The 24,536-nt window shown below is 40.4% G+C and overlaps 1 protein-coding gene across 5 annotated transcripts in view; it reads right to left on the bottom strand.

Annotated features, from left to right (window-relative positions):
* itpr1b (inositol 1,4,5-trisphosphate receptor, type 1b) overlaps positions 1–24,536 on the bottom strand; it is an 80,161-nt gene that overhangs the window by 22,706 nt on the left and 32,919 nt on the right. For 2 of the 5 annotated variants that reach the window (XM_085455813.1, XM_085455815.1), the window contains exons 40-51: positions 23,171–23,206; positions 17,470–17,505; positions 16,504–16,551; positions 15,614–15,743; positions 11,450–11,634; positions 5,456–5,639; positions 4,850–5,112; positions 3,546–3,746; positions 1,988–2,098; positions 1,532–1,627; positions 1,327–1,461; positions 853–960 (exon numbers count right to left, since the gene is read on the bottom strand). In XM_085455813.1, coding sequence (XP_085311939.1) covers positions 853–960; positions 1,327–1,461; positions 1,532–1,627; positions 1,988–2,098; positions 3,546–3,746; positions 4,850–5,112; positions 5,456–5,639; positions 11,450–11,634; positions 15,614–15,743; positions 16,504–16,551; positions 17,470–17,505; positions 23,171–23,206 — 1,533 coding nt within the window. The remainder of the gene's footprint in view (positions 1–852; positions 961–1,326; positions 1,462–1,531; positions 1,628–1,987; positions 2,099–3,545; positions 3,747–4,849; positions 5,113–5,455; positions 5,640–11,449; positions 11,635–15,613; positions 15,744–16,503; positions 16,552–17,469; positions 17,506–23,170; positions 23,207–24,536) is intronic. The other 3 variants (XM_085455816.1, XM_085455817.1, XM_085455814.1) reach the window with 2 other exon arrangements.

Genomic DNA, 24,536 nt, shown 5'->3' with positions numbered 1-24,536 from the left:
TCCTTATTCTTTTCTTATATGAAAACAGTTTGTATCCTTAAAGAAGTCAAGATTATTGTAGTTATAGTAAAAAGAAACTGAAAACTAAAACAATACTGTGGAAAAAAAAAGATTTTATGAGCTAAACAAAATAAATAAAAAACAGTTTTATTTATTAGTTTGGCAAAATCTATCATAACTTGACTGACGAGGCTTTGATGGATAAGTTTATTGAGACTAAAACCAAAAAAAATAAATAAATCTAAAACACTGAAGCTAATAAAAATTAAAGTAAATCTAAACATTTTCAAACAATATGAACTAAACTGAAACAAGCAAACCCACTCTGGAAACTCGCTGAAGCTGAACTGAACTAAAAGCAAAAAGTAAAAATAGTGGTTATATTTTTTAAAATGAAAAATATAACCACCATGACACCTCTGATTCAAATGGACTGCCTGGCATAAACTGCTCTTTAGAGGAAAAAAACAAAAACAGGGTTGTTTTCTTTCCAAAAGCAGCTCATGAACTGAACCAACAACTTGAGCTTGGAATACTGCCAGCAATCTGCATTCCTCTTACTCATCAAGTGCACCAAACATGCCAAAGGTACTCGTCATTCTGTCACACGACACAAAGAAACACAAAAACAAGCCAAGAAAAAAAAGTATCACATGCTCCAAGTCAATAGTTAGGCCAAAACATGTCACAGTCCCCTTAAACCAACACTGGCATCTTGCAACAGAGATGTTAGATAGAGTTCATCCAGAAATAAAACTGTGGGAAAATGATGAATTGAAAATAAAATACAAGACAGACGGCAGCAGGTGAACATTAGCGGAGTTTATTTACGACATGGAGCCAGACACTGACCTCAATCTGAGCGGTGTGTTTAGCATAGAACTCCAGGGCCTCGTCGCCCTCGCCATATGTCCCTCCTGGCTTTAACATAGCTTGCAGCTCCTTGTTGTGGCGGGCTAACTGAAAACAGATGATTGACAGACACTCGTCACAAGTGTTACTTCCAGCATGTCAAAAAGGTTGGGCAACACTGCTTGTATTTAGGTTAACTCTACATGATACTTTTCCTTTTTTTGAATGTGTCAGCTTTCATTCCCCAGCAAGGTTGCAAGGTGGGGCTGTTTAGCCCCATGATTACCGTCATTCCACTAATTGATTGTATAAACAGGCCCTCTGTTACCGAGCAGCCCACAGCCTGAAAGCTTTCAAAGAGGAAATGATTATAAAATGAAAAGTATCATGTGTTTTCAGGAGTTACTGGAAATCCACTGGTCTTATTTGCTCATGGTGTGTTCCCCTTTCCACACCTATTTTATAGCGGCTTACTTGATGTGCCAAGATGTAGATGTTATGACCAACATTGCGTGGAGACGCGGAGTGCTCCTCCTCTCCATCCTCACCCTCCTGCGGCTCCTCAACCTCTATCTCTCCCTGCATGTAGGCCTTTTTGATCACCTCCACCTGCAGAAAAAGTTGACTGTCATAACAGCACCTGCTTGTTACTATGCAACTGTTTGCACTGCACACATACCAGCTCTTTAGGTCTCATGTTATACAGTATCCTCTCGGCATTCTCGCTGTCATGGCGACTCTCCATAATTGCAAGAAGCAGCTTGGAGGCATTATTCTGGGCAAAAGATGACAAGAGACAGATTGGCTTTTTTACCTGCTTGTCAGCATTCCAGACTTCCAGAGACAGTAAATCAAATGCAAGTGTTCTTTCACGCTTTACTTATGCAATTTGTGATGGAGCACAGGAAAAACCCGTGCTGGCCAGCCCTGATTTTGGGTAGCTGATTCTACTTTCAGCTACTGTCAGTGAAACTGCAATTCCATGAATTTGAATGTTGTATCTAAAGCTTTTGACACTGTAATGACACAACTACCACATTACTTCTCCTACAGACATGTAACACCTGCATAATCAAATCAAATAACACCTTTTAGACGGATTACTAAAAGTATCACACCACTTCAGAACACTCACTTTGAGTTCCAACACCAGATCCATCCTCTTCTTGCCAAGGGGGTTGATGTCATTCAGGATGAGAGCAATGATGATGTCAATGCCATTGCACTCATGTGTGGCAATGCAGTTCTAAGGAGCAAAGAAAAAGAAATGGCAAAACACAAGCTTGACAGTAGTTCTGGGTTAAAAGAATGTTTAATCTCTGCTGTTGGTGTTTTTCATGATATAATCAGTAAAACCAGCAGGACAGCAGACCAATTGTTTTTTCTTTAGCAGTAATAAGATAAGAGTCTGATCCATTTTCCTGTAAGTCAAGCTCTTCTCTTTTTTCTGCATCTATTATTTGTACTTATGCACACTTACAAATAAAGATTTTAATAAGTGCGAGATGGACGAATTGGAGGGTTTTATGTCTGAAATGGCAAATTTGATAGTGCATCACAAATTCATGCAATGTGACAGCTGTCACAAACCTACAGCCAGTTATAAGGTGCCAACTTCAAAGACAACATTAACCGGGTCTCTCAACAGATTACGTATTCACTAAGAAAGTGGAATTACAAGAAGAGGAAACAACAGTAAGTTATCCAAGAAATCTGGAACCATCTATCAGGTGGTATCTAGAAAACAACCAGCACCATTCTGAAGGCGGGAGTGGCAACATTATTTACATCTCATATGTTCTTTGAAGGAATTCTCACTCTAATTTCAGGGACTGTAAATTTCACGCAGTGTTATAAAACACTCAATTAAGTTTCTTAATCTTTATTTAACCAGGAAGTGAAACTACTGAGATTAAGAATCACTTTTCTGAGAGCGTCATGGGCAGAGGGTACGATCAACATCCTGGAGAAAACAGGTCGGATGACAAAAAAAAGGGCATAAAAAACAAACAAACAAAAACAAAACAACTTTGTTCCAGATTTCCTTTGAAGCCAGATTGCCCTCAGGTTTTTATTCCCGGCACGGTAAGGTAGTGACGAGGCAGGTCACATATCATAAATACTGGCCAAGTTTCGGAGGCTTCACACTCATAAATCACACGAGCTGTCAAACATGTACCACACCTCAGAACTGAACAATAAGTGTGGAAGCCAAATGGTTTGGAGTGACTTGATACAATTTTACAAACAGGACATGCAAAGCACAAATAAAAAGAATTCCAGCACTTGTTCCCGTTTATTCTCTCTTTGTGAACAAAACGCTGTATTTAGTCTGGCAATGCCCCTCTGGCACTGTGTAAAGGAACTGGAATCAATTCAAACAGAGACTGTATTTAGCCAGTTGCTTGTTTAGTCATGCCAGTTTCACACTTGTTATAAAAATGACCTCACAGCGGCAGGAACAGAGGATGCCGCCATCATGTGAGAAGACTACTAACCTATGCCAAAGAACAAACAGAGGCGTCCTACCCGGAGTAGGCTGGTGTTAGCGTGCTTAGGAAAGACAAGAGCCTGACACATTCCTGACTACAGAGAACTCAAACAAAACTAGCATCACGATCACAGCCGGTCATCGATTTGATAGCTACAGAATATAAAAAGCTCATCTTGCACACAGGTGTACAGTGTGTTACCTGGTTCTCGTGGCAGGGGCCTTGGCAGTATTCAGTAAGGCTCTCCACAGTCTGGTTGATAAGTCCTACATTCTTCTCATTGATGTAAAGTCCCAGAAGCCCCAGTCCTCCTGTGGTGCTGCCACAGATGCAGTCCAAGAACTGAAGAGTCTCACACACCAGATTATAGTTGTTCTTGTTATTCTGGTTGCGTAGAAAATTCTACAGAAGGACAACATGAAAATAAACACTCAACATGGAATCTTTCTTTACTTGGACTCATCTCATCAAAAACTTTAAAAGCCCCTGTAGGGAAACATAAACACTTTGTTAACAGTTAGTCACAAAATTAAAATATATGTGATGTGGCATGAGGTAAAACCAAGAGATTTAATATGAGATGATTCACGAGAGTGTTGGAATCTGCAGAGATGGTTGGCAAAAGAGAAATTCCTCTACTTAGGTAATCTAAACCATTTTCTCTTTCTCGCTGACGTAAGAACTAAATATAAAAAGTCGTGATGGCTTTTCCAAACCTACTGTATACGGCAGCAAGACAATTACTGCAGTGACGTCTTTGGAAAGAACACAAACATCTCAGTGAACTGATCATCTGTGCAGCGAGGCTAGCGGTAAATCAATATCTGGCTCCTACACAGGTTCAGAATGGGAGAGACAGCACAGAGCCAACCAGCATTTAATGAAGGCCTGTCCCAGTTTGGAGTGCAAGAATCAGTGCAAGCAGGAAGTTTTCTGTCTGGGCTGCCGGAGCTAGCCACTACCAAACACGAGCACACTCATCATAGTGAAACCAGACCAGCACATACAAGACTGTGTCAGGAAGTTCTGCAACTGGTGCCTATTTTCAACAGTTTCATTTCTGTATAAGATGGTGTGATGACTGAAATTCAGAACACGGGACAGAAAAAGTTAACCCTGCTCCCATCAGCCCATGGCAGCCTATATATTATATGTATATATATATTCAAGGATTCAAGGAGCTTTATTGTCATTCGCATCATGTTAAGATGAGGTGGAACAAAATTATGTACACACGGTCGAGCGAAAAGAACCAAAATAATGAAGAAACAGCTTTTTTTTTTTAAGTAATAAATATATATATATTTTTAAACAAACAGAATAGCAAGTAATAAAATAATATAATAAGTAGGAGTGAAACAACCTGAGTACCAGTATCGAGAATGGTATAAATACTTTAGCAGCAAAGGGCATGATGACCAGCACTGATAAAGTGACAGTGTCAGTAAGTGTCGTATATATAAATAAAGGACTTATAATCACAAGCTCGTCTGATGATGGCTGACCTGCAGCTCTCTGTTGTGGTTCTCACACAGCAGCTGCATGAGGCGCAAGATGGGCTGCATGATAGTGATGGTAACGCTCATCTCGCCCTCTTCCTGGCTCTTATCAGCAGTTGGAACAGGAGAGCCATCAGCTGCAGCTTGGTGCTCTTCGGCTTCGGCCTCACGACGATAAGTTGTGTAAGCCTTCTTGGTGACCGCAGAGGCCTCAACTAGCTGCTCCTTCACTTCCTCAGTCACCATCGCCACTACCGGCATATCTTTCACTAACCACAGGTAAAGAAGAGGCAGTCAAACACCACAGACCATTGGACAAGACAACGGTTACAATGACTGTTCACTTGACAAGTTAAGAATTTATGTACTGATCCTTGCTGTCATTTACACATACAGAGACATGTAGAAATGATACATGTGATAAATAATAATTTTGTACACGGCTATAATTAATAATGAAGAAACGGATCTACTGCCTCGTACGAAGAGTGCAGCAGAGGTTTGCTTTTCCAGTTTTTCATAGTGTCATATGTGACTTATTTGACAATGCAGTCAAACACTTCCTTCTCTAGCCTATTGTTATGTTGGTAACGCCAACACTTGTCCGCTGACCTTTCTTGCGTGCCGGTGTGTCTTTGTCTGGTGGTTCCTCGTCCTTTTTCTTGCTGCCCAGGTCACTGGTATTGACAGTCACAGTGGCTTTGATCTCCTGCTGGGCCAGCTTCATCCGCTCATAAAACACTTTAAAGAATTTCTCAGACTTGTTGTCTCCCGTTAAACGATGGAAAAATGACCTCTGGGGTGGAGACACAAAAGAAAGAAATTAAATAATACGAGTCGCTCAGACAATATCCTTATAGGTTTTTAATTACCTTATAGTGTTTACATAAAAATCGGCATTTACACCAATATTTTAAACGCATTTTAATCTCTTATTGGCATTTCTTATCATTGTCTCTGCTAATTGTTCTGCAGCGCTTTTAGCCAGAGGTTTAGTGAGAATTAGTTATATAATCCTGCTCTCACAGTGCCAGGAAAACATGCTCTAAAGGCTCACCTGATTTTACACTATCTGCTCTCTGCTCCTTATCAGAACTTGCTTCTGGCACCCAGAGTACTCAGATGGGTCTTAACATGCACAAGTACATGACCAAGGGCAGAAACGAAGACGAGCTCTGGGATTAGCATGCAGCCACATTTAAAAACATGCACACACCAAAAGAAGCAACTACACAACCTGTCGTGCAACCTGTACTTCACACGAGCGTACATGTAAGCAGGAAAATGCACACAGCTGTATAAACGTGTTCATAGAGTAGGGCTCACTCGTGCTGAGTGCATTTGTTTAACGGCAAAAAAGCAATTACTTTTTGCTTTTATAAGCATTCAAACATGAAACACGAGACGTTTTCCTCAAAAACTTCTTACTCATACTGGAGCAAAGGAAATATTCTGCAACCTACAGCTACGCAAAGGCCAATCTGGCTTGAAAGCCCTGTTACATGGAGCTGTTGTTTTTCTGCAACAGGCTCATATGTTATGTCCCATTTTCCTCTCAACAATCCCTCCTTACATAAGACCTGTAATCAGCTGAGTGGTTACAGTGAGGGCACAGAGCGCCAACACTGTTACATCAGCCGCAGAGGGCGAGCAGTGAGGGAGAAAGAAAATGGGAGCGGGAGAGGAAGAGAGGAAAACCCTGCCCTACTTTTCACTGCCAGAGCGGCACGAAGTGAGCGTGTGGTGTGAGAGGGAGGTGGAGAAAGGGTCCGAAAGTGGGAGGTGGGGTTGATGCAAGCAGGAGTTATCACGTACTGAGATTCTGGGGCAGCTTTCAAAGTCTGTTACATAAGACTCTCTCCAGGTTTAGCTAAACTCAGTTAAGTTTGAGGAAAAAGGAGCAAAGCATAGAAACAGTACAACATCAGCAGTGCATTACGCTGCATGAGATAAGCAACATATGCGCAGGAAATCAAGACAACTGTTGAGACATCTTTCTGCAAAAATCACCTGACTCAAATCCCAAGAGGAGCAGAGCACTCAGTGTATTAAGTTGTTTCCGTCCCTTCCTTTATGCAACAGTTTCTTTTTCAAGCCGTTAACATCGTGTTGTTGACGAGGGTCATTCACTGATAGTGATCTGATTAAAAGTCAGACTTATGCAAGCAGGCAGACTTCTCCCAACAACAGCTCCAGGACAGCAGCTTTACAAGAGAACTATATTAAACAGAACTCATGACTGCGGCCATAAAAACTCAATTTCTCCACTAATGTGAAGAAAAGTATTTTGTCAACACTTGCTTGTTATTTTTACTGAACAGCAAGCAGCAGCTGTTTTCCTGTCTGCACACAGTCAGGGTTGGACACCTGTGACATGTTAAAAACATTAAAAACTGTCAAAAGACAGCACAAGTTGCTTACTCACACTCCTTTGTTAGATATTTCCAATTTTTTAGAAGTTAAAGGCTGTTTTGCTAAGCAACTCTACAGCTCTGTAGCTGACAGGAAGATGTACTTATTAAATCAGCATTGTTAGATGGCAATTCACTCAATAAGTGAGTCCAATTTCCTTCAATATGACAGGATCTCAAGCCTAACTCAGATAATCATTTATACACATGTTGCAGGCTAAATTAGCAACACTAATAAGGATACACCTAGACAATGAAATGGGTTTGTATAAAGACTTAAATCCTTTCTTGCACTTGTACTGCAACACTTTGGCATGGATCGCATCTTTATTGCTGGATTGTAGGACCTCATAAACAATAAGGCTTTAGATCTGGTTATCGGTGCTGAGTAGCTACAGCTTGTTGGAGGTGGAGCAAACAGTAAATTAGGTGGGTGTGAACTCAAGTTTTGTCTTATCTGTGTACTTGGGAAGCAGTCAGAGAGTAAGAGTACAGGTCCAACCACATGCTAACTGCCACATTGTGGCTTACTTCCTAGCAGAGAGAGAGCAGAGCTAGCTATCGTGTGCCACGATGAGATAGAATTGAAAGATTTTAACTTCAAAAAAAAGTCCCGGTTACAACTTTTATAACCCTTTGAAGAATGTGCCTAGCTGCAGCTTCTTTGCTGACTGCTGAGTCATTCTGTAGAGAAAACTGCCATCACCTAGTGAGTCTCTGTTTGCCATCTGAGGCAGTTTAAACGTCTCCCACTAAAGAGCCAATAAGCCTCCTGGAAGCAGTTTTGATTCTGCTGCTTTAGGTTGACTTGAAATCTTCCTCCTATCTTACAGAATCAATAGGACAGCACAGCAGGCCCTCCTGTCTGATTATTCTGCACTTCTACTTTTCCCTCCATTTCCCGTCAGCTGCTACCCCAGCTTCTGGCATCAACACGAGCCGGTTATGTAAGGCCTGTTTATACCACCAGCTCTCCCTTTCTTTTTATCCATCTCCCGCCTTTGCAGCCTGACACCTTGGTGAGTGACAAAGCCATCTCTGTGCTTATTGGAGGGCTTCAGTTGCGTACTCTGCCACCGCCCAGCTGGTATCCACAGAGATCTGCTCTTTGAAGCTATAACAAGACTTCCAGATAGCAGGTTTAAATCAAAGCAATCTACACGTGATTGCGTTTTCTCAGAAATCTGCACGGGCAACCATCCACACAGTCTAAAAATGTATGCAGTGACTTCAGCAAGTAATGATTGAAAGAAAAAGGTACACATGGCAGGACTGAAATAATTGGACCTCCATAAACTATAAACTGGGATCTAAACAGTAATTTCCTTGCCCACGCCGCAGTTAAACGAGAGCTGGTATGCTGAGGGCACCGATGCCTGGAAACTCACTTTGCAGAATCTTTTTAAAGCTTTCCAAGAGGTAGCTGTGAAGTGAAACTGAACCGAGAAGAGGCGGGAGGGGGTAAAATCACACTTGGAGGGGGCTGAGGGCAGCGGTGTGCCACAACAAGCCTATTGAGTAAGAGCAGTCGCACCTGTTCGTGCCTGTGACAGTTAGGGATCTGAGGTCCTGATGACAGCGATCACAAGATGGATGGGGGGCTCGGAGAAGCAGAGACTTTACACTTCGTCTCTTACATAACACATAGGCACACACTCCCACAAACTCTAAGGCTGTTTATCAAATAAGCTTTATAGTCTCTAAGTATAACCTGCAGTATGGCTGCGTACATGTGTTCATGAAGTGTGCATTTGAGTATGCACGAGTGAGGTTTTATGATCGCTCTAGTTTTGCTGTGTGCAAGCTGAAAATTACTCAGGGGCTGTCACAGTGTTTTACTGCTCATCTCTGAACCACCTGGAGGGCACGAGCATACGTGTCAGGCAACATGTTATCCTGTCCAGGGTGAGCTGTGCAGGTTTTGGTCATAATATGAGAGTTATGTAGGTCAAAAAGTAATGTTAGACCTACAGCATGTATGCTGCACAAGACAGGCAGTGCGTCATTTTATTGTCAGACAAAATTGACAGAAGTAAAGTTGGCAGATTTTGTTTACTTAAAATAAATGTTGTTACTTTATGTATTTGAAAGTGAAGATCTTATTCTCACTTAGACCAACATAGTGAGACGCCTGCTACGTGACTGCTGAACATGAGTATGAACACATGCGGGGTTGACTTACTTACTGGTGACAGCTCTGCCCTTTGGGTAGATATGTAGATAAGTAGATACAAAAAGGCTTAAAAATGTACTGACAATGCATCAAAAACATCTTTTGTTCGTCTACCAATAGTTGCGTGTTTGATGAGGTGCATCGGTGACATCAGTGAGTCCTAGGTGTTACTAAACAAAGTTGGCATATCTTGACAGGCCTAGATTGGATTCCCATGACTCGGTGAAAGCATGATGTTTCAGATCTCCAGTTTCTAAAGCTCTATTTTCATCAGACAGACACGCCTGGGTAGAAGAAAAGACAGGTAGGACTGTGCTATGACCCATTTCTTTCTGTCTTTACTAAGACATTGACTCCTTCTCTCAGGGCTGTGATATTAAGTCCAGCTAGCACAGAGCTCTGGGCCCTGTGTGAACCCTTTCTGAAGCAAAGGAAGCGTGCGCTCTCTCTGTGTCTCTCTCCCTCTTTCATTTATTTATTTTCTAGAAATTCCATTGGCTAGGCTACAAACCTGGATTACCTAGAAAACAAACAAGCAGCCTTCTTGGAGAAATCTGGGGCCATGTTGTTGTCCTGCTTTTCATTTAGACAACAAGAACCCTTCTGTCCTAAAAGAAGGGCAGGCAACCAATCGTTGTGTAAGACAGGAAAATGTGATGCATCTGCTGATATGCTGTAAATTAACTTTGGATCATACATGACTCCTCAACAAAGCTTACTTGTCCCAGCATCATTCCAAGGAAGCAGAAAAACACATTAACTCAAAACAGGACCTTACTTGATAAAAATGTTCTTATTTAAGATCATGAACTGCTTTGCTTATCAGGTTCACTTTGAGGTGCTTCTGTACCAGCAAGTGTAGGCCTCGTCACAGTAGGTGTCACAGGTAGAAATGTATACATTTACTAACGGCTCAAAACTGCTTCTACACTTGTAATGTGCACAAGAGACTCACTGAAAGCTGCAGTTAAAGCAACAAAAGTAAGCTACAGACTGCTTTCAGTAGTGGACATCAAGCTTTTTAATTATGCCCAGAATTTAAAAAGTTACAAAAGCAATCCTAAAGAAGGCTACAGGTCTTTCCAAAGGTAGCAGCAAAGACTGTATGAAATTTAACGGCTCTCTTTCAAGGCCTTTAAGGATCACACCTTTCATTGCCCTCTTAAAAGGAGCAAAACATGACCCAGATAGGAGTCTGTTAGAAGGACTGGGGCTCTGTGTATTATTCACCTAGACACAGAGAGAGGCAGCAGCTTTTGTAACAGGAGTCATGTGAGAGCCTTTGCATACAAAGTCAGGCCTTGTCAGGTAACGATACTATGCAAATAGGAGGCTATTATGCAACAACCTTGTTTATGCAACACAAATACTAGAGCACACATGCATAAACCACAAAACCAGAATATTCTGATAGACAGCTTATGAGCAGCATGCACATACAAACACACACACACACATGCACAGACACACAGACATACAGACACACCGCAAGGCTGAAATAATGCAATAGTACACAGTGGTTTTCTCCACTCTCATCCTGCTTTCTGTGAGGTTTGCAAAGAGTTAGTGTTGCCGTAGCAACCCCTGCCTGACAGTAGAGAGGTGATGACGTGCTTGGCTGCACAGCTCGGACATCTCCCAGCAGGCTACTGTTCATCTTCCTTTCTGGTTCTTGGCCTGAGCTTTTTTTTTTTTTTTTAAACATAGAAAATGTGACAACAACATGCTTTCTGTATTGTTGTGAAGTCGAGCTTTTAAAATACAGTCAGGCGGATACTCTGACAACAAATATGCGCCCTTTTCCTGAAGGCATCTTTAGCCTGTGTTGTTTTATGTTGACAGCAGCAGAGCAGCACTGACTTAAATTCTTGACATTGCGGGTGAACACATGAGATAGCATCTTATTGAGATTCTGCTCATGCCTCTGTGTAGGGAAAGGCTTCAGTGCATTTAATTGCTGGTTAGACTTGTAAGTGGTGAACTTTTACTTGTGAACCCTGTGACCCACTCCCCCCCACTTACCTGAATGACTGTGTTTCCACCCTCCAGGAGTGCAATGGCTAACAATATGCTCTCTTGGAAAATCCGATCGCTGGTGGCGTTCATGATGAGGTCAATGACCAGATCAGAAGCCCCTTCTTTGTCCAGGTGACACTGGACCTCCGCTAAGCTCAGCTCCCCTCGACCTCCGACCCCAGAGCTGACAACTAAGGGCAAAGAAGTCAGAAGCCCGATCATTCCCCTTCACTGTTTCCATCAAAGTACAAAGAGCAGCAGTTTTATCTAGACCAGGGGTGTCAAACTCAAATACACAGTGGGCCAAAATTCAAAACTGGAACAAAGTCGTGGGCGAACATTAATATTTATTGAAAAAAAAATCTTCCTCCAGATATAAGAATGAATCTTTTCTTATGGACTCAAATAAGTTTTGCTGGAAAACTGAATATGGAACAAGCAAAGCTTAATACTAAACAATATATATATATATATTATCTGTATAATACCAGTAGGCCAGCTCTAATAGTAATTTGGTATGGCTTTGGTATGGCCAAATTTGGCCTGCAGCCTAATTACATTTGGCCCGCGGGCCAGAGTTTGACACCTATGATCTAGACACTGAGTGAAAGGGAACATTTAGTGCAGAATTTATTTAGGAACTCTGTAAACTAGCTCAACTAACAAAGAGAGTGGGATATCAAACATGAATACAGGTGGATTACTGTGACTGTTAGTATCAGGTATTTAGTGCATACGCAAAACAGTTTACTGCTGGCCTTCAGACCAACCTGAATAACCAGAGAGATACTATAAACACTGGGTTATACCCTTATTACCTCTACCAAGGACATTATGTTTTAGTGTGAACATCATTCTGACATTATGTCTGTAAACATGACAGCTTAAAAAGTTTTGACTGAAGTCTGCTAAAACTTTGTAGGGATGTAAAGTTTTTAGCCCCACCAAGGTATTCAAGGGCAACTGAATGACCGACAATGACCGGCAAAAACAAAAAAAGCCTTATAGCTTACTTCTTCTTGTGTATTGTCAATATATGTGTATGTGTATGTACACACACACACACACACACACACACACACACACACACACACACACAAATTAATTAATTATTCCCTTAAAAGTAAATACTGCAGAGACAGTGAGCTACTGTGGCGGAGGTTTGTGTTCTTTGAGTCCTTGTTTGGATATTTGTTGGTTGCACAGGTATTTGTTTTTTTAATTTCAGGATTTGTATCTTTTTGTGTGTTTTTAAAAGGTGGACACGGCGGACAGTGCTGTGCATTTAGCTTATAAATATAGCTAAAATCACAATGACATTTGGGAAATTCCTAATAATTATATTTTTAAAAATCTACATGTGGTTGATTCAATCACGAGCGATTGTTTCAGTTCGGTTTATTTTATTTAAGATGCTATTGGGTAAGGAGGAAGTAAGGCGATTTTGAGTCATGTAATAAGCCACAGGTGTCTTTTCAGCCACCACACACTCAAAGAAAAGAAAAGAAAAAAAAAGCACGTTAGATGTGTCTCTAATCCACTGAGGTACTTTAACTCCTACTGCTGCCAACCATAGCCAGTAAGAGAAGAACTGGTGAGATAACAGCACCCATCAGAGCCGTCTCTGGCTGGGCGAGTCACTGAATCAACAACACATCCCATTCTAGATGGAGCTTGGCTCTTTGGTCGCCTGGCAACAACACGACCTGCGTTATGCGGGAGACAGAGCCAGTACGCTCAATAGCAGAGCCCCTCAGGTCCAAGGGCTTAAAGCAGTGCAAGGCCACAGCTGTGAATAAGATCTTTTTTTTTTTTTTTTTTCATGCCTTCTAAAGCATTATAGACCAAATATGAGTCATCGCTGATGAGAGACACGGCGTGACTCACTGGAATAGGTAAATGTCACTTACTAATAATCTATAAAATTTATGAATGTCAATCTCATGTAAGCAAAAAGAGTGAGGGGGGATAAAAATACCACTTTAACCGTTTCCTGTACAAATTCCTGATTTGGTGAGACCCTTGGTAAATAACTAAGGACACATTTGCAAATCCTTTATACTTTACTGTATATTTCTTTGCAAATATTAAAATGGCAAAATATTAAATGTTGATAAAGGGACATTTTATTCAGTTTCATTGAGGCAAACTGAGGCATTTTCAAATCGGATGCCAGCAGTATATATTACAATAAATTATATGTACTTTTTTTTTTCTTTTTTTTTTTTTTAAATGGACCATAAAAAAAAATACAAAGGTTATTTACTTATTTATTTATTTATTGTTACGGTAAGTTAAAAAAAAAAATGTATACACATATGACAGTTCCGGAAGTACTGCTGCTTTTTCTCTGTCATTTAGGCCTAACTAAGGTGAAGTGAATAACTATATTTTTACTAATTAGGCCCACTGGTCAGAAGCTTAACCAGAAGCAGAAATTCAGACAGCCAAGAAGAGTTTTACTGCAACTTCCTTGGCCCAAATGTCGTTCACCACTTGCCTTACTCACCAGATTTGCCTCCCTGTAACTATGTCCATTTTCCAGAAATGAAATTCAAGTTTAAGGCTCACTATTTAGCCACAGTGGAGAAGAAACAGGCATGGCAGTGGTACAAGTGCAAGCAGACAGATGCAATGGGAAAATAAGCAAAGCTCAGAGTCCAGAGTGGCAGCAGAAGATGACCTTGATGGCTTTAATTTGACCTAATAAACAGGTTTTTTTTGTTTTTTTTTTAAATATGCTAACATTCAGATGATGGCTTTTTCAGTTAAGCGCTTGCTTTTTTTGACAACACAACGCCAACCCACATTCTCAACCTCTAAAATGTATCCAAAGTTAAAGAGCCACAGTTCAGCCTACCCGTTTCCACTGCTTCACAAAAAATCCGAAGCAGTATGACAACGGAGGACCAAGACAGCCTGAGCACCTGAAATCACTTTCAGTACTACAGCAATGAGTCTCTTCAGTTCCTAAACACTGAAGACTTAAGACAGTGGTAAATGTCAATTTCAAAATTCATTACAGATTCAACATTTGCCGTGTTGTCCTTTACTATTTTCAAGCAAATGCACAGCGTCTATCAGGTAAATGACTGTGAATGTGGGCGCTGAGTTTAAAATACAACATTTACAAAGTATGTTCCAACACAATGCTCGGAGCACGCTCTGTTGACTGCTACCCACTGGAAACTGTCACTCACTCACTTTTCCTTGTAATCTGTGCAACTAACAGAAATATTTCCAGCATTATAAGGAATGTAAAATAATCAGTAAATACTTTGTTGCGAATTTGTAAATAATTTAGACTGTTGACAAAAACCAATTACTCTGTAAAGAGTTAAATGACACAAACTCTTTTATTATTGTCAAAGTTAAAAGTTTTCCTCCTTAAGAAGGTACATTTGATAACATTTCATTTATGTACATGAGCATCTGGTTGTAATAAGTAGCAATTAACCTATTTAAAAAAAATACTGAATAATAAAAAAAAGGAGGGGGAGAGAGAAAGTCTTTCTGGGTAAAGTTATTTTGAATACTGACAAACAAAATGTGGTCAGATTAGTCTATGATCAATTTACTTATTTATTTTTAATTAGGTTAAAACTCTGTGTGAGCATTGTTACTGTATTTTCCCATGTAATTCATCAAAACAGTAATTTTTAAGCAGCTTGTTTAGTTTAAAAAAATATCTGAATAAAAAATAAATAAAATTACTTTTACAGAAGCTTCTGCACACATGCTTTGACTTGGATATAAATAATTATTTCCTAATGAAACTGTAATGACTGCAGCTATCAAAACAAACGGTTTAATAGAACTAGATGGAGCTATGCAGCGATAGATGGAGATAAATAGCTGAAGCAGACTGCAATGGTTGAAAGATTTCATTACAGGAGCTGAAAACCTAATTATTTAATAGCTCTACCCAATTATTGAACTTTATTTTAAAACCACATTTCCATAATTGCACAACTGAAGCTGAAATTTTTCATGTGTTTCTAGCTAGCAGTCATATATTATAGCTGGCAGGCTAAAAACTATTAGGGATCTAATTTTTATGTTGGGTGTGCAGCGCTGTCCCACCTTCCCCAAGTAAATCATTTCATTTCATCTTATCTTTACAGCATAACCATGTAGACACACAGACACGTAGAGCATCGTTACACAAACCTGTAGGTGATTTCCCTTGCGCTCCAGGCGTGAGTGGGCCGTTACTGAAGGTTGTAAGGCTATCTCTCCTCTGGCCAGCTTTGATATTACCATAGTATCGATTGACCAAAATCTGCCGCAGAGCCTCTCCCTACCAGGAAAATGAATGTTAGGAGATGAAGATCTATTTCTGCTATAGAAATGGAAGTTGAACCCAGAGTTACCATGCTGACACAAGACTATCAAATTGATACAGAATTGCACTCATAGTAGTATGTCCTACATACACAAAGCCACAACATAAAGCCATAAAGGGTTACAAGATTCCACATAAACCAAAAATGAAACTTCATTTTGTAAAATGAATTTCTGAAATCTCCTCGCTTCACTTGAAAGGTTTCCTTTTGGTTTTTCATGTCATCTTGGTGTTTTATGGCATTTTATGGCCATACACGTGCCTTGAACTTTTGTGCAAGTAAAACAAAACTTAGAAAGAAAGAGGAAAAAAATTAAATAAAGATAAATCTTATCAAGATGTCCACCTGGGAAAAAATAGAGCACACACACACACACACATTTTTTATTTGATCCTTGCACTCTGACCTCAGTGATGTTCAGAGTTGACATTGTGCTCTTTCTCGGTCTCAACATATGCATTAACCCTCGGCCTTGTATGTAAATCACAGCAGTGTGTCACCTCTGTGTCAGTCTGTAGCAAACACAAAGCGCAGACTGAGAACCCACATTAGTGTTTCCTGGCTGATCTCTGTCACATGTTTTGTGTCACAACTGGGAGGGGAGTGAGTGAGTGCCATGCTGTAGCAGCAGTGCAACAGTGAGGGCATCACAATCAGTCAGTCAGTAAGATGCAGGCCTGTGCCAGACCACAGCAAACCAAACTCTTTACCTACCCTCCTTTGATCCTCCAGTTGCTTCAGCGGCTGGTTGGGATCAAGCTCCTTAAAGGTGAGGTGAGTTAGCAGAAAGCATTAAAATAAGAAAGAAACAAAAAGGTTGGAAAGGAAAGTTGGGGAAAACAAAAGTAGGGTGTCAATACAGTGCAAATTAGTTACTTTACAAGCATGCAGGAAACTGGGTGCAAAATTGATCATGCAGTTAAGAGGGAAGTGGTTGTGTCAGGGAAGATGTGAGGTCGAGTCAAAGGCGTGCAGGGCTTCATGCAGAGGAGGACTGACATGCTTTTTTTTTTTAACACCTTCAAGAAGTTTTTGAAGTAAAAATCGTACATTTTTAAAATCTAAAATTATAACCATTTGTCAGACTACCTCCCTCATTACTTTACGCTCACAGTGGAAAAAGTGCCTAAATTATTTACATAAAAGAATGATAGACTGCTGGAGGGAAAGAAACAAGCCATGAGCCATGAGAAAAGAAACACTTCAGGTTACATAACAGAGCAGTGAGCTACTGACACACACTGTAAGCACCAATCTGGCATGGAAAAACACCTCACCCATGACTCCAACCCCCACCCCACCCTTACAGCAACCCCAATGAAAGGAGGTCAGTGAATTGGACTTTCATCAAAGAGCTAGAAGGACAGATGAGCGGATGGGAGAAATGACGGAGGCAGAGAGGAAAGGATGAGTAGAGAAGCGGAAGACTGTATGCAAACAAGGGCACATATGTAGCAAGTTCCACAGAAGCAGCAGCGGCAGAGGGGTGATGCAGGAAGGGCGGGGGGTGGAGATAAAAGTGGAAATGCATAAGGAAAGGTTGTGACTTTTCTTTGTTTAAATAAGGATCTGGAAAACGCACAGCACAAATAATACAGGATGGTGGCCAATCATGAGTATGAGTGATGATCAGTACTGACGCATGTTAGTGGGCAATGGGCCAATATGAGTAAAACACACCTCGGCCGGGATTTCGGGCTCAGGTGGCGGTGCCAGCTGATTGGAAATAAAAGGACGCAGTTAGTTGGGGTTAGAAGTAGTCGGATTAGTTAGGTCACTCCATCTCCAAGAGCAGCTTCCAAAACCAAAACTTTCTATTACCAGTAACGTCAACGATTCATCATCAATGTGCAAAGAGCCAGGAGCAGAGAAAGCAGACACAAAATGATGTTTGTTTTTTGTTTTTTTTTAAGTGTTTCTCAGGGTTTGCTTGATGACAGAGCATGAGTGATAAGCAGCATTACCACATCGCAGCAAAACAGCAAAAGCTCAGTTGCCCCCACCTCACCACAGACTGCTGGTTATTAAAGCAACACTGGTGTGTTTGGTATTCTGTGGTTCCCTCTTAATAAAATGATAATAACATTACAAACCAAAGATGGCAGAAGCAAATATGCACACTTTGATTCTTCTAAGGATAAAAAGAAATAACAAGAGATATTTATGACTGAGCGTGTTTTCAAACCATAGTCATGATATGCTTGGTTTGACTACAATCATATTGTTACAATCATATTGTTACAATTGGAAAATTGCCTAAAAATAAATTAATAAATTAAAAAAGTAATTAAAAAAGTAAAAAATTACAAAACCTTTCCCATGCTAGCTGTTTGAACAGTAAATGTATGTATTGCATGGTCAGAGATGCAAAAAGTACAACATATTTTCAATACATATCTTAAAGTAATGAAACCAACTCAAACCAACAGATACATAATAAATTCAGAGAGAGAGAAAGAGTAAAAAAGAATAAATAAAAAAAATAACAGAAATGCTAATAATTTCCTACCACATAGTAAAACAATGAATACTTTGATGGCATAATTGTACAGAGACGCTTTGTAGACATTTACCTTAAATGAGTTAAAACAAAATAAAGTGCTAATGCTAGCCTACCCAGTAGATGATTATTTTCTGTGAACGGCTATTTAAAAAAATAAAAGTCTATACACACACACACACACACACACACACACACACACACACCTCACTGCAGATAATGCAAGAAAAAAAAAGACTAAATAACAAATACACAACCAAACATGGGTTGTTTCTGTCTCTCTCGGTCATGACTGGGTTACCAGTCATGCTGCTTTATGCTGATTAATTGTGCAACTGGACAGGAATTTCCCTGCATCAAGTCTCCTTTAATGTCAACACACTGACTTCCACAGAAGAACGGTGATGCATCACACATCATGCAACTTAAGTTATATTCAGCAGCTAGTTAGTAGCAAAACTAACTTCTCTTAATATACTTCAAAAACTAACACGTGCATCGAAATCTGACCGTGAGGACAGCCCGACCCTATAATTGCCAGCATTTTTAACGTTTCCAGAATGTGTGATTAAAATGACTACAGAGGCGAGGCCTGGCAAATAAACACAATGGCACTGTGAACACTTGCAGTAAATAGTGGCAGCAAGGGTCACATGGTCTCAGTGACCAGGAAAATCTGTTGCACTTTCTCTCGAGAGTCAGTTTTCAAACCATCTCTCTATTAAGAATATTAGAACTAAAAGCCTAAACCTACATAGGATTAGATGGAGCTATATTATCTATTTTTTCTATATTTTTATAAGTTTACCGGGAGTAGAAAGCTGGCCCTGTACCATGTGCTCATTACTACCCAAGTTAAGGCCTCAATTTTCTCATGGCAGTCCGTCTAACCTAACTTGAGCTCCAGCAATCCTACTGTCTCCTGGAAGACGTGTCTGAAGTGCTTTTATTTCCAATTACCACTGGAGATCACACATCAGTGGAGAGTTTGAAATTCCAGGAAAACAGAGAGGGGGAAAAAAATGCTTTTGGCTCTTATGTAACTGCTGCTTGATAGCTGGCTTGAGCCCAAGAATCGTGCAACTTAAGTTAAGGAAACTGGGACAGCGCAGCCTGTTGCTGAGAAACGTCCGCAGCTCCCCCTGTTGAGAAGAAAAAGCAGAGCAGCTCGGAGTCTCCAGAATTCAGTCACTGTAGTGGGCAGAAGGATAAATGAGGACAGGAGCAGGCTATCTGAGGCAGCTTGGCAGAGAGAATGATGGGAGTGGCAACTGGTAAATACAGAGAAGGCTAAAAGAGGAAGTAGGTAAAGGCAAAGAGACAAAACAATGTTTGTGTGGGGATTGGAAACAATGTGGTGACAAAAAAAAATGCACAAGAAAAATAGAGGAAATAGTAAACTCAAAACCTCCCAAAAACAAACTCTGATTGGCTGAGATAATGAAGAGACTGTTATGGGTTGACGGTGGACAAAAAGAATTTGGCGAACTGGAAAAAGACATTTGCGCCCACACAGAGAGACCGCAAAGAAATAGTTCCCTTATATAACCTTCGTGTCCGGTTACACGCTCGGCCTCAGCTAATCTCTCTGTATCACCTGAATTAGAAGGAGAAATGATCTCCATCTCGCCCCCTTATGCTCGTGCAGCCTCTCAAACGAAAGCCGTGCACACGAAGCGAGAACAAACGCGCAGCGATTGATGCGATAAGGCCTGACAATGAGTCCGCCTAGCTGGTCAGGTCTTGTTTTCTCCCGGCTTGCATTTGATCACGTTGCTATTTCTGGAAGAATGAGATAAGCTATTCCTAATGGGTGAAAAGTCATTCCACTTGATCCTGCTCCCTCATCAGCCTGACTGGATATGCAAAATCCAGTACAGCGTCTGGGCGTGCAGCAACAAGAAGCACGATGGAGTCTGTCAGACAGTAGTGAACTAACAGCTGCACTCATTCCTAGAGGTCTCTGGGTGGGTGATTCTGAAAGAGAGGGGGTGTGTTGTAAAAGGTCAGGGAGCAGCAGCAGGCTACACACTTGAGTTACGTAACTGCTATAATGGCAGTTTATCTTGCTGCTGATGAGGGGAAGTTGGGGTTTTGGCCCGTCTGCCTTCCTGCCATCAATCTGAGTACCCAGAGACGTGCTGCCAGCCATCAGCCACGCCGCTTCATGCTGTTGTTAACGCGAATGAGTGGCAGAGAACATGTGCCGAGTGTGTGGACATTCTTAGGATGCTGCACGTGGGAGGAGTTGATGAAACAAAGTGGTGCTCTGTGAGAACAGCCCTGTTTTTGTGGAAGCTGGGGATTTCCATCACTTGAGCAGTATATACAGGGAGAGAGGGAAGGAGGGAAAGCAAGACAGAGACATAACAGAGAAACTGAGAGCATGCTGCTTCCTGCAACTCTGGAAAGACCCTTTCCGACAATTTCTCCATTTCCTTACTTAACAGCTTTGTTCACTTCTCTTACACACAGACGCACGCCCTGCACCACACTCTGGATTAAGTGGCTATTGTGATGTTGGCGTGCTTTTAACTTCAGTGTTTCCTGCTGCCACAGAAACGCTTCCTCCCGTGCAATACTTTCAGTTTTAATCAATTTAGTGATTACAATACAAGCTCCCAACTAGGCTAAACATATAGATATATAAGCTTTCTATTATTCAGAACATTAAGGTTTCAGTACATTTTAAATCAAACCGTGAATCACAAGGTCAAGAATTAACTTTGATGCTTTGATGAAAGCCAGCAGAAGTCCCGATAAAAACCCAGTGAAGCAGAGAAATGGGTTCAGGTCTTTTTATCCAATTAGAGCAGAATTGGAAAAAAATACAAAGTGCTTTACAATAAAACACTTTAAATCTGGTTCCAGTTCTTTTAAATATTTAAAGAAATTCCAATGCTAGGAGGCACATGTTGAAACGCTCAATAACCCTGGCCAGAAACCGAAGAAGACTGTACCAATTTAAAGCAACAATACAGTCATTAAAGCAATACTATAGCCCTAAAACTGAGTCTAGAACCCACAGTTCTATACTTAAAATGGCTAAACTATAGCAGCTAGCCTGAGAAAGCTGAAGGCTGGTGAACAGACATCTAGTATGAGTAAAGATCTGGCAATAGGTCAGTAGGAGAGAGAGCAAAGTGTGAATAACTCCTACAAAATGAGCTTAAAAGATTTGTAAGTTTAGCTGTAAACATCAAATAAAACGAAACTCCTCACAAAACATCTACATTCGTGTAAAATAGTAATCTTTTCGCAATACTGGTCTGAAGTAACATTTCAGATATGTTGTGGTTGTGGCGGCACCCATAATCTTCAGAGAGCAGAAACATGTTTCATCAGCTATTTTAAAAGGCCACACGGCCCGATGGCCTGTTTTACAAAGCTAATAGATGGAGTATCCCCAGCTAAATATACACTCACACCTGCTCTTGTAATTGTGGCAAAGGGCTTAGAAGAAAAAATATGCCATCTTATCACCATCCATCATCAGGGGGCTGTGCGACATTTAGAGTGACTCGTGCCACAAATAGAAACAGCTCTACGATGTAATGCAGTGTAACAAAATGGCCTTGTTACTGCTAAGCCGCCTGTGTGCTGACAGTGACGCACTGAATGAATACATTTATCGAGGAGCCTGTATTAGCTATCTTTAAAAAAATACGAGTACAGAGTTAAACAAAAAATTTAACCTGCACAAAAATATAATCGTTGTTTGATGGATGGATAACTTTTGTATACATGCTATATCCAAACATTAGTAACTATTGATTATAAAATGTCTCTCGAATTTCTCAACTACTTCAAGAAAGTTTGAACCAAGTTATGCTTTACATCCATGTCTCTGCAGACTTCTACTGGATATGCAGTTCTGACAGTCCACAAACTTGTAGCAATGACAGCAGACAGTGCTTTAAAAAGGGCACAATGCAACGAGGAAGACGATTCAAATTCTAGCAGGTGGATGCTTCACACCCAGCTTTAAACCACATGCACAAAAGATCTATTCAATAAGCACAGTCTCGTCTTGAGACCCCAAAATTAACACGACCAATCCAGGGTCTAACCAAAATATGTTAACTTATGTTATTTAAAAATAACAGTAACAGTAAAATCCTGTAGGATATATTCTACAAATGTAACACGTCTTTACCTAAACAGTTCACTCAAAAAAAATATAGAACAAAGTACAGCATGGCACAAAAGCACATACAGTAGTATACTGACAAAAGCACTGGGCCACACCTCAGTCCCATTACCACAGCTGAATAAAATGCAGTCTGCCTTTACAAATATTTATATATATTACAAGCTTACTGAATTCACGTGTGGTACTGTAATAGGAAGCCACCATTGCACAAAGCAGTTGCAACAAGTGAAATTTTTCCCCTGCTGTATATTCCAGCATTAACTGCACATGGTATCACTGCAAAGTGGAAGTGTTTAGGAACCACAAAAACTCAGCCATGAAGTTGCTGAGCTGCAGTACTTGGTAGCTGCACTCTGTAACTTCACCAAGTGCTGACGTGCATAAAAGATACATGACTCACTAACTTCAGAGATCAATGCACCTCTGGCATTAACATCAGCACAAAAACTGTGCACCGTGAGCTTCGTGGGTTTCCATGGCCCGGCAGCTGTGTTGGTGGCCCAGTACTATTGGCCATATAGAGTTTGTGAGGCAGACATTTTAGCATTATGCTACTTATTTCCATGAAATTCAGGAGCAACTCTTAACAGGCACACGGCGGGGAAATGGACTAAGCTGCTGACACAGATGGGGGATTGAAACGCTAGAAAGCCTACGTGAAACACAAGCACATCTATGCTGTTAGTGGGAGACAAATGAACATCGCAATAGTAAGTAAAGTGATCAACCTCAGCCACATCCATTTCATCATCAAAGGCAATCAGCTGCAAGAGAAGAAGTATAGGAGGCAGAGAGTTAGTAGAGCTAGATTAGTGAGTTAGAGCTCTGTAACAAGTGTGCAAATGTAAAGCCTCTGAAACCCACACACAGACACACACGCAGCATGTCAGGTTAGTAAAAAAGGGCGAAGAAAGGGCTGTCAAGGCTCAAAAACAGAACAAGTTAATTGCAGTAAAGACACCTTTTTTACATCATCATTGCATCAAATATTTTCATGTTAAGAGAACTGACTATAAAAGTGCAAGTCTTTGTTTTTAAACACAGTTTGGTTGAGAAGGTGAAATATTTAGTATCTTTCCCCCAACCAGTTGCTTTCTTTCCCTCCCCGTTTATCAACACAAAAATAATGTCTTCATTTTATCAGTTATGGTTGAGTTTTGTTAAACAATAAAACATGAAATAGTCCATCCAGCAGATTTTGAAGTTCAAAAAAAATAAATAAAGCCCTTTCTGAAGGGCTTTCATCACAAAGAAAGCAAGCAGATTTCTTTCCAGAATGAGCTCAGTCTGTAATGGACCAAACAGGTTCAGTATGCAAACCAATAAAATAAGACTGTTGTGATTAAAGTACGCTCTCCTGTTAATCTTACTTGGCCTGATTAAAATGTTCTTGAAGCTTCATAGATTCTTACACCAAACTCAAAGGGACGTTAGCCATCATTCCCTGTTAAATATCAGATTTAACTATTTTTTTAATCTCTATTAATCTCTAAAAAAGGCAAAGAGGAGCCCCATGCAACAATTAGGACCTGATCCCTTAAAAGCTTCTTACTTTTTCTGCTTGCCACACACACACACACACACACACACAGTGTGCACACACTGACACACACACAATCCAGTCATTACTAAGCACTCAAAAAAACTAATTAAAAAAAGTGAATAAATCACAGGGTAACGTACAACAAATTCCCTGGCAGCAAATCTAGATAAAAATAGTTTTATTTTAGCAGTTAAAAACAGCAAAAAGATTTTTGAAAGTTGTTTTAATGTTTTCATCTGATATTAAAGCGCTTTTACTCCTTTTACTGGAAAACAAGTTGGCACAGTTGAGACAATTTATTTAGGATTAGTATAAGTGATCATTAGTAGCCAATGAATGGTGCGTAAAATGGTTGAGAGACAATGTTGGATCATGCACATTGTTAATAGAGTTAATAAAGCTGATACACATAACACTGTTTTTTTTGTTTGTTTTTTTAATTTAAGGAGAAAAGCAACATGGGAATCTTTTTATCATTACTTTTTGTAGACTCTTAAAAGCACTAAAACTAGAAAAGAAAAATCACAAACTGCCCTGGCTGCAGGAATATC

This window comes from Copadichromis virginalis, linkage group LG5 (assembly GCF_057382275.1).
Source record: "Copadichromis virginalis isolate Kocher_CV1m ecotype Utaka linkage group LG5, C_Virginalis_male_GT1.1, whole genome shotgun sequence".
In the NCBI taxonomy this organism is placed as follows: Eukaryota; Metazoa; Chordata; class Actinopteri; order Cichliformes; family Cichlidae; genus Copadichromis; species Copadichromis virginalis.
Note: the sequence above shows the minus strand (reverse complement) of the source record. Positions and strands in the feature narration are given on the sequence as shown.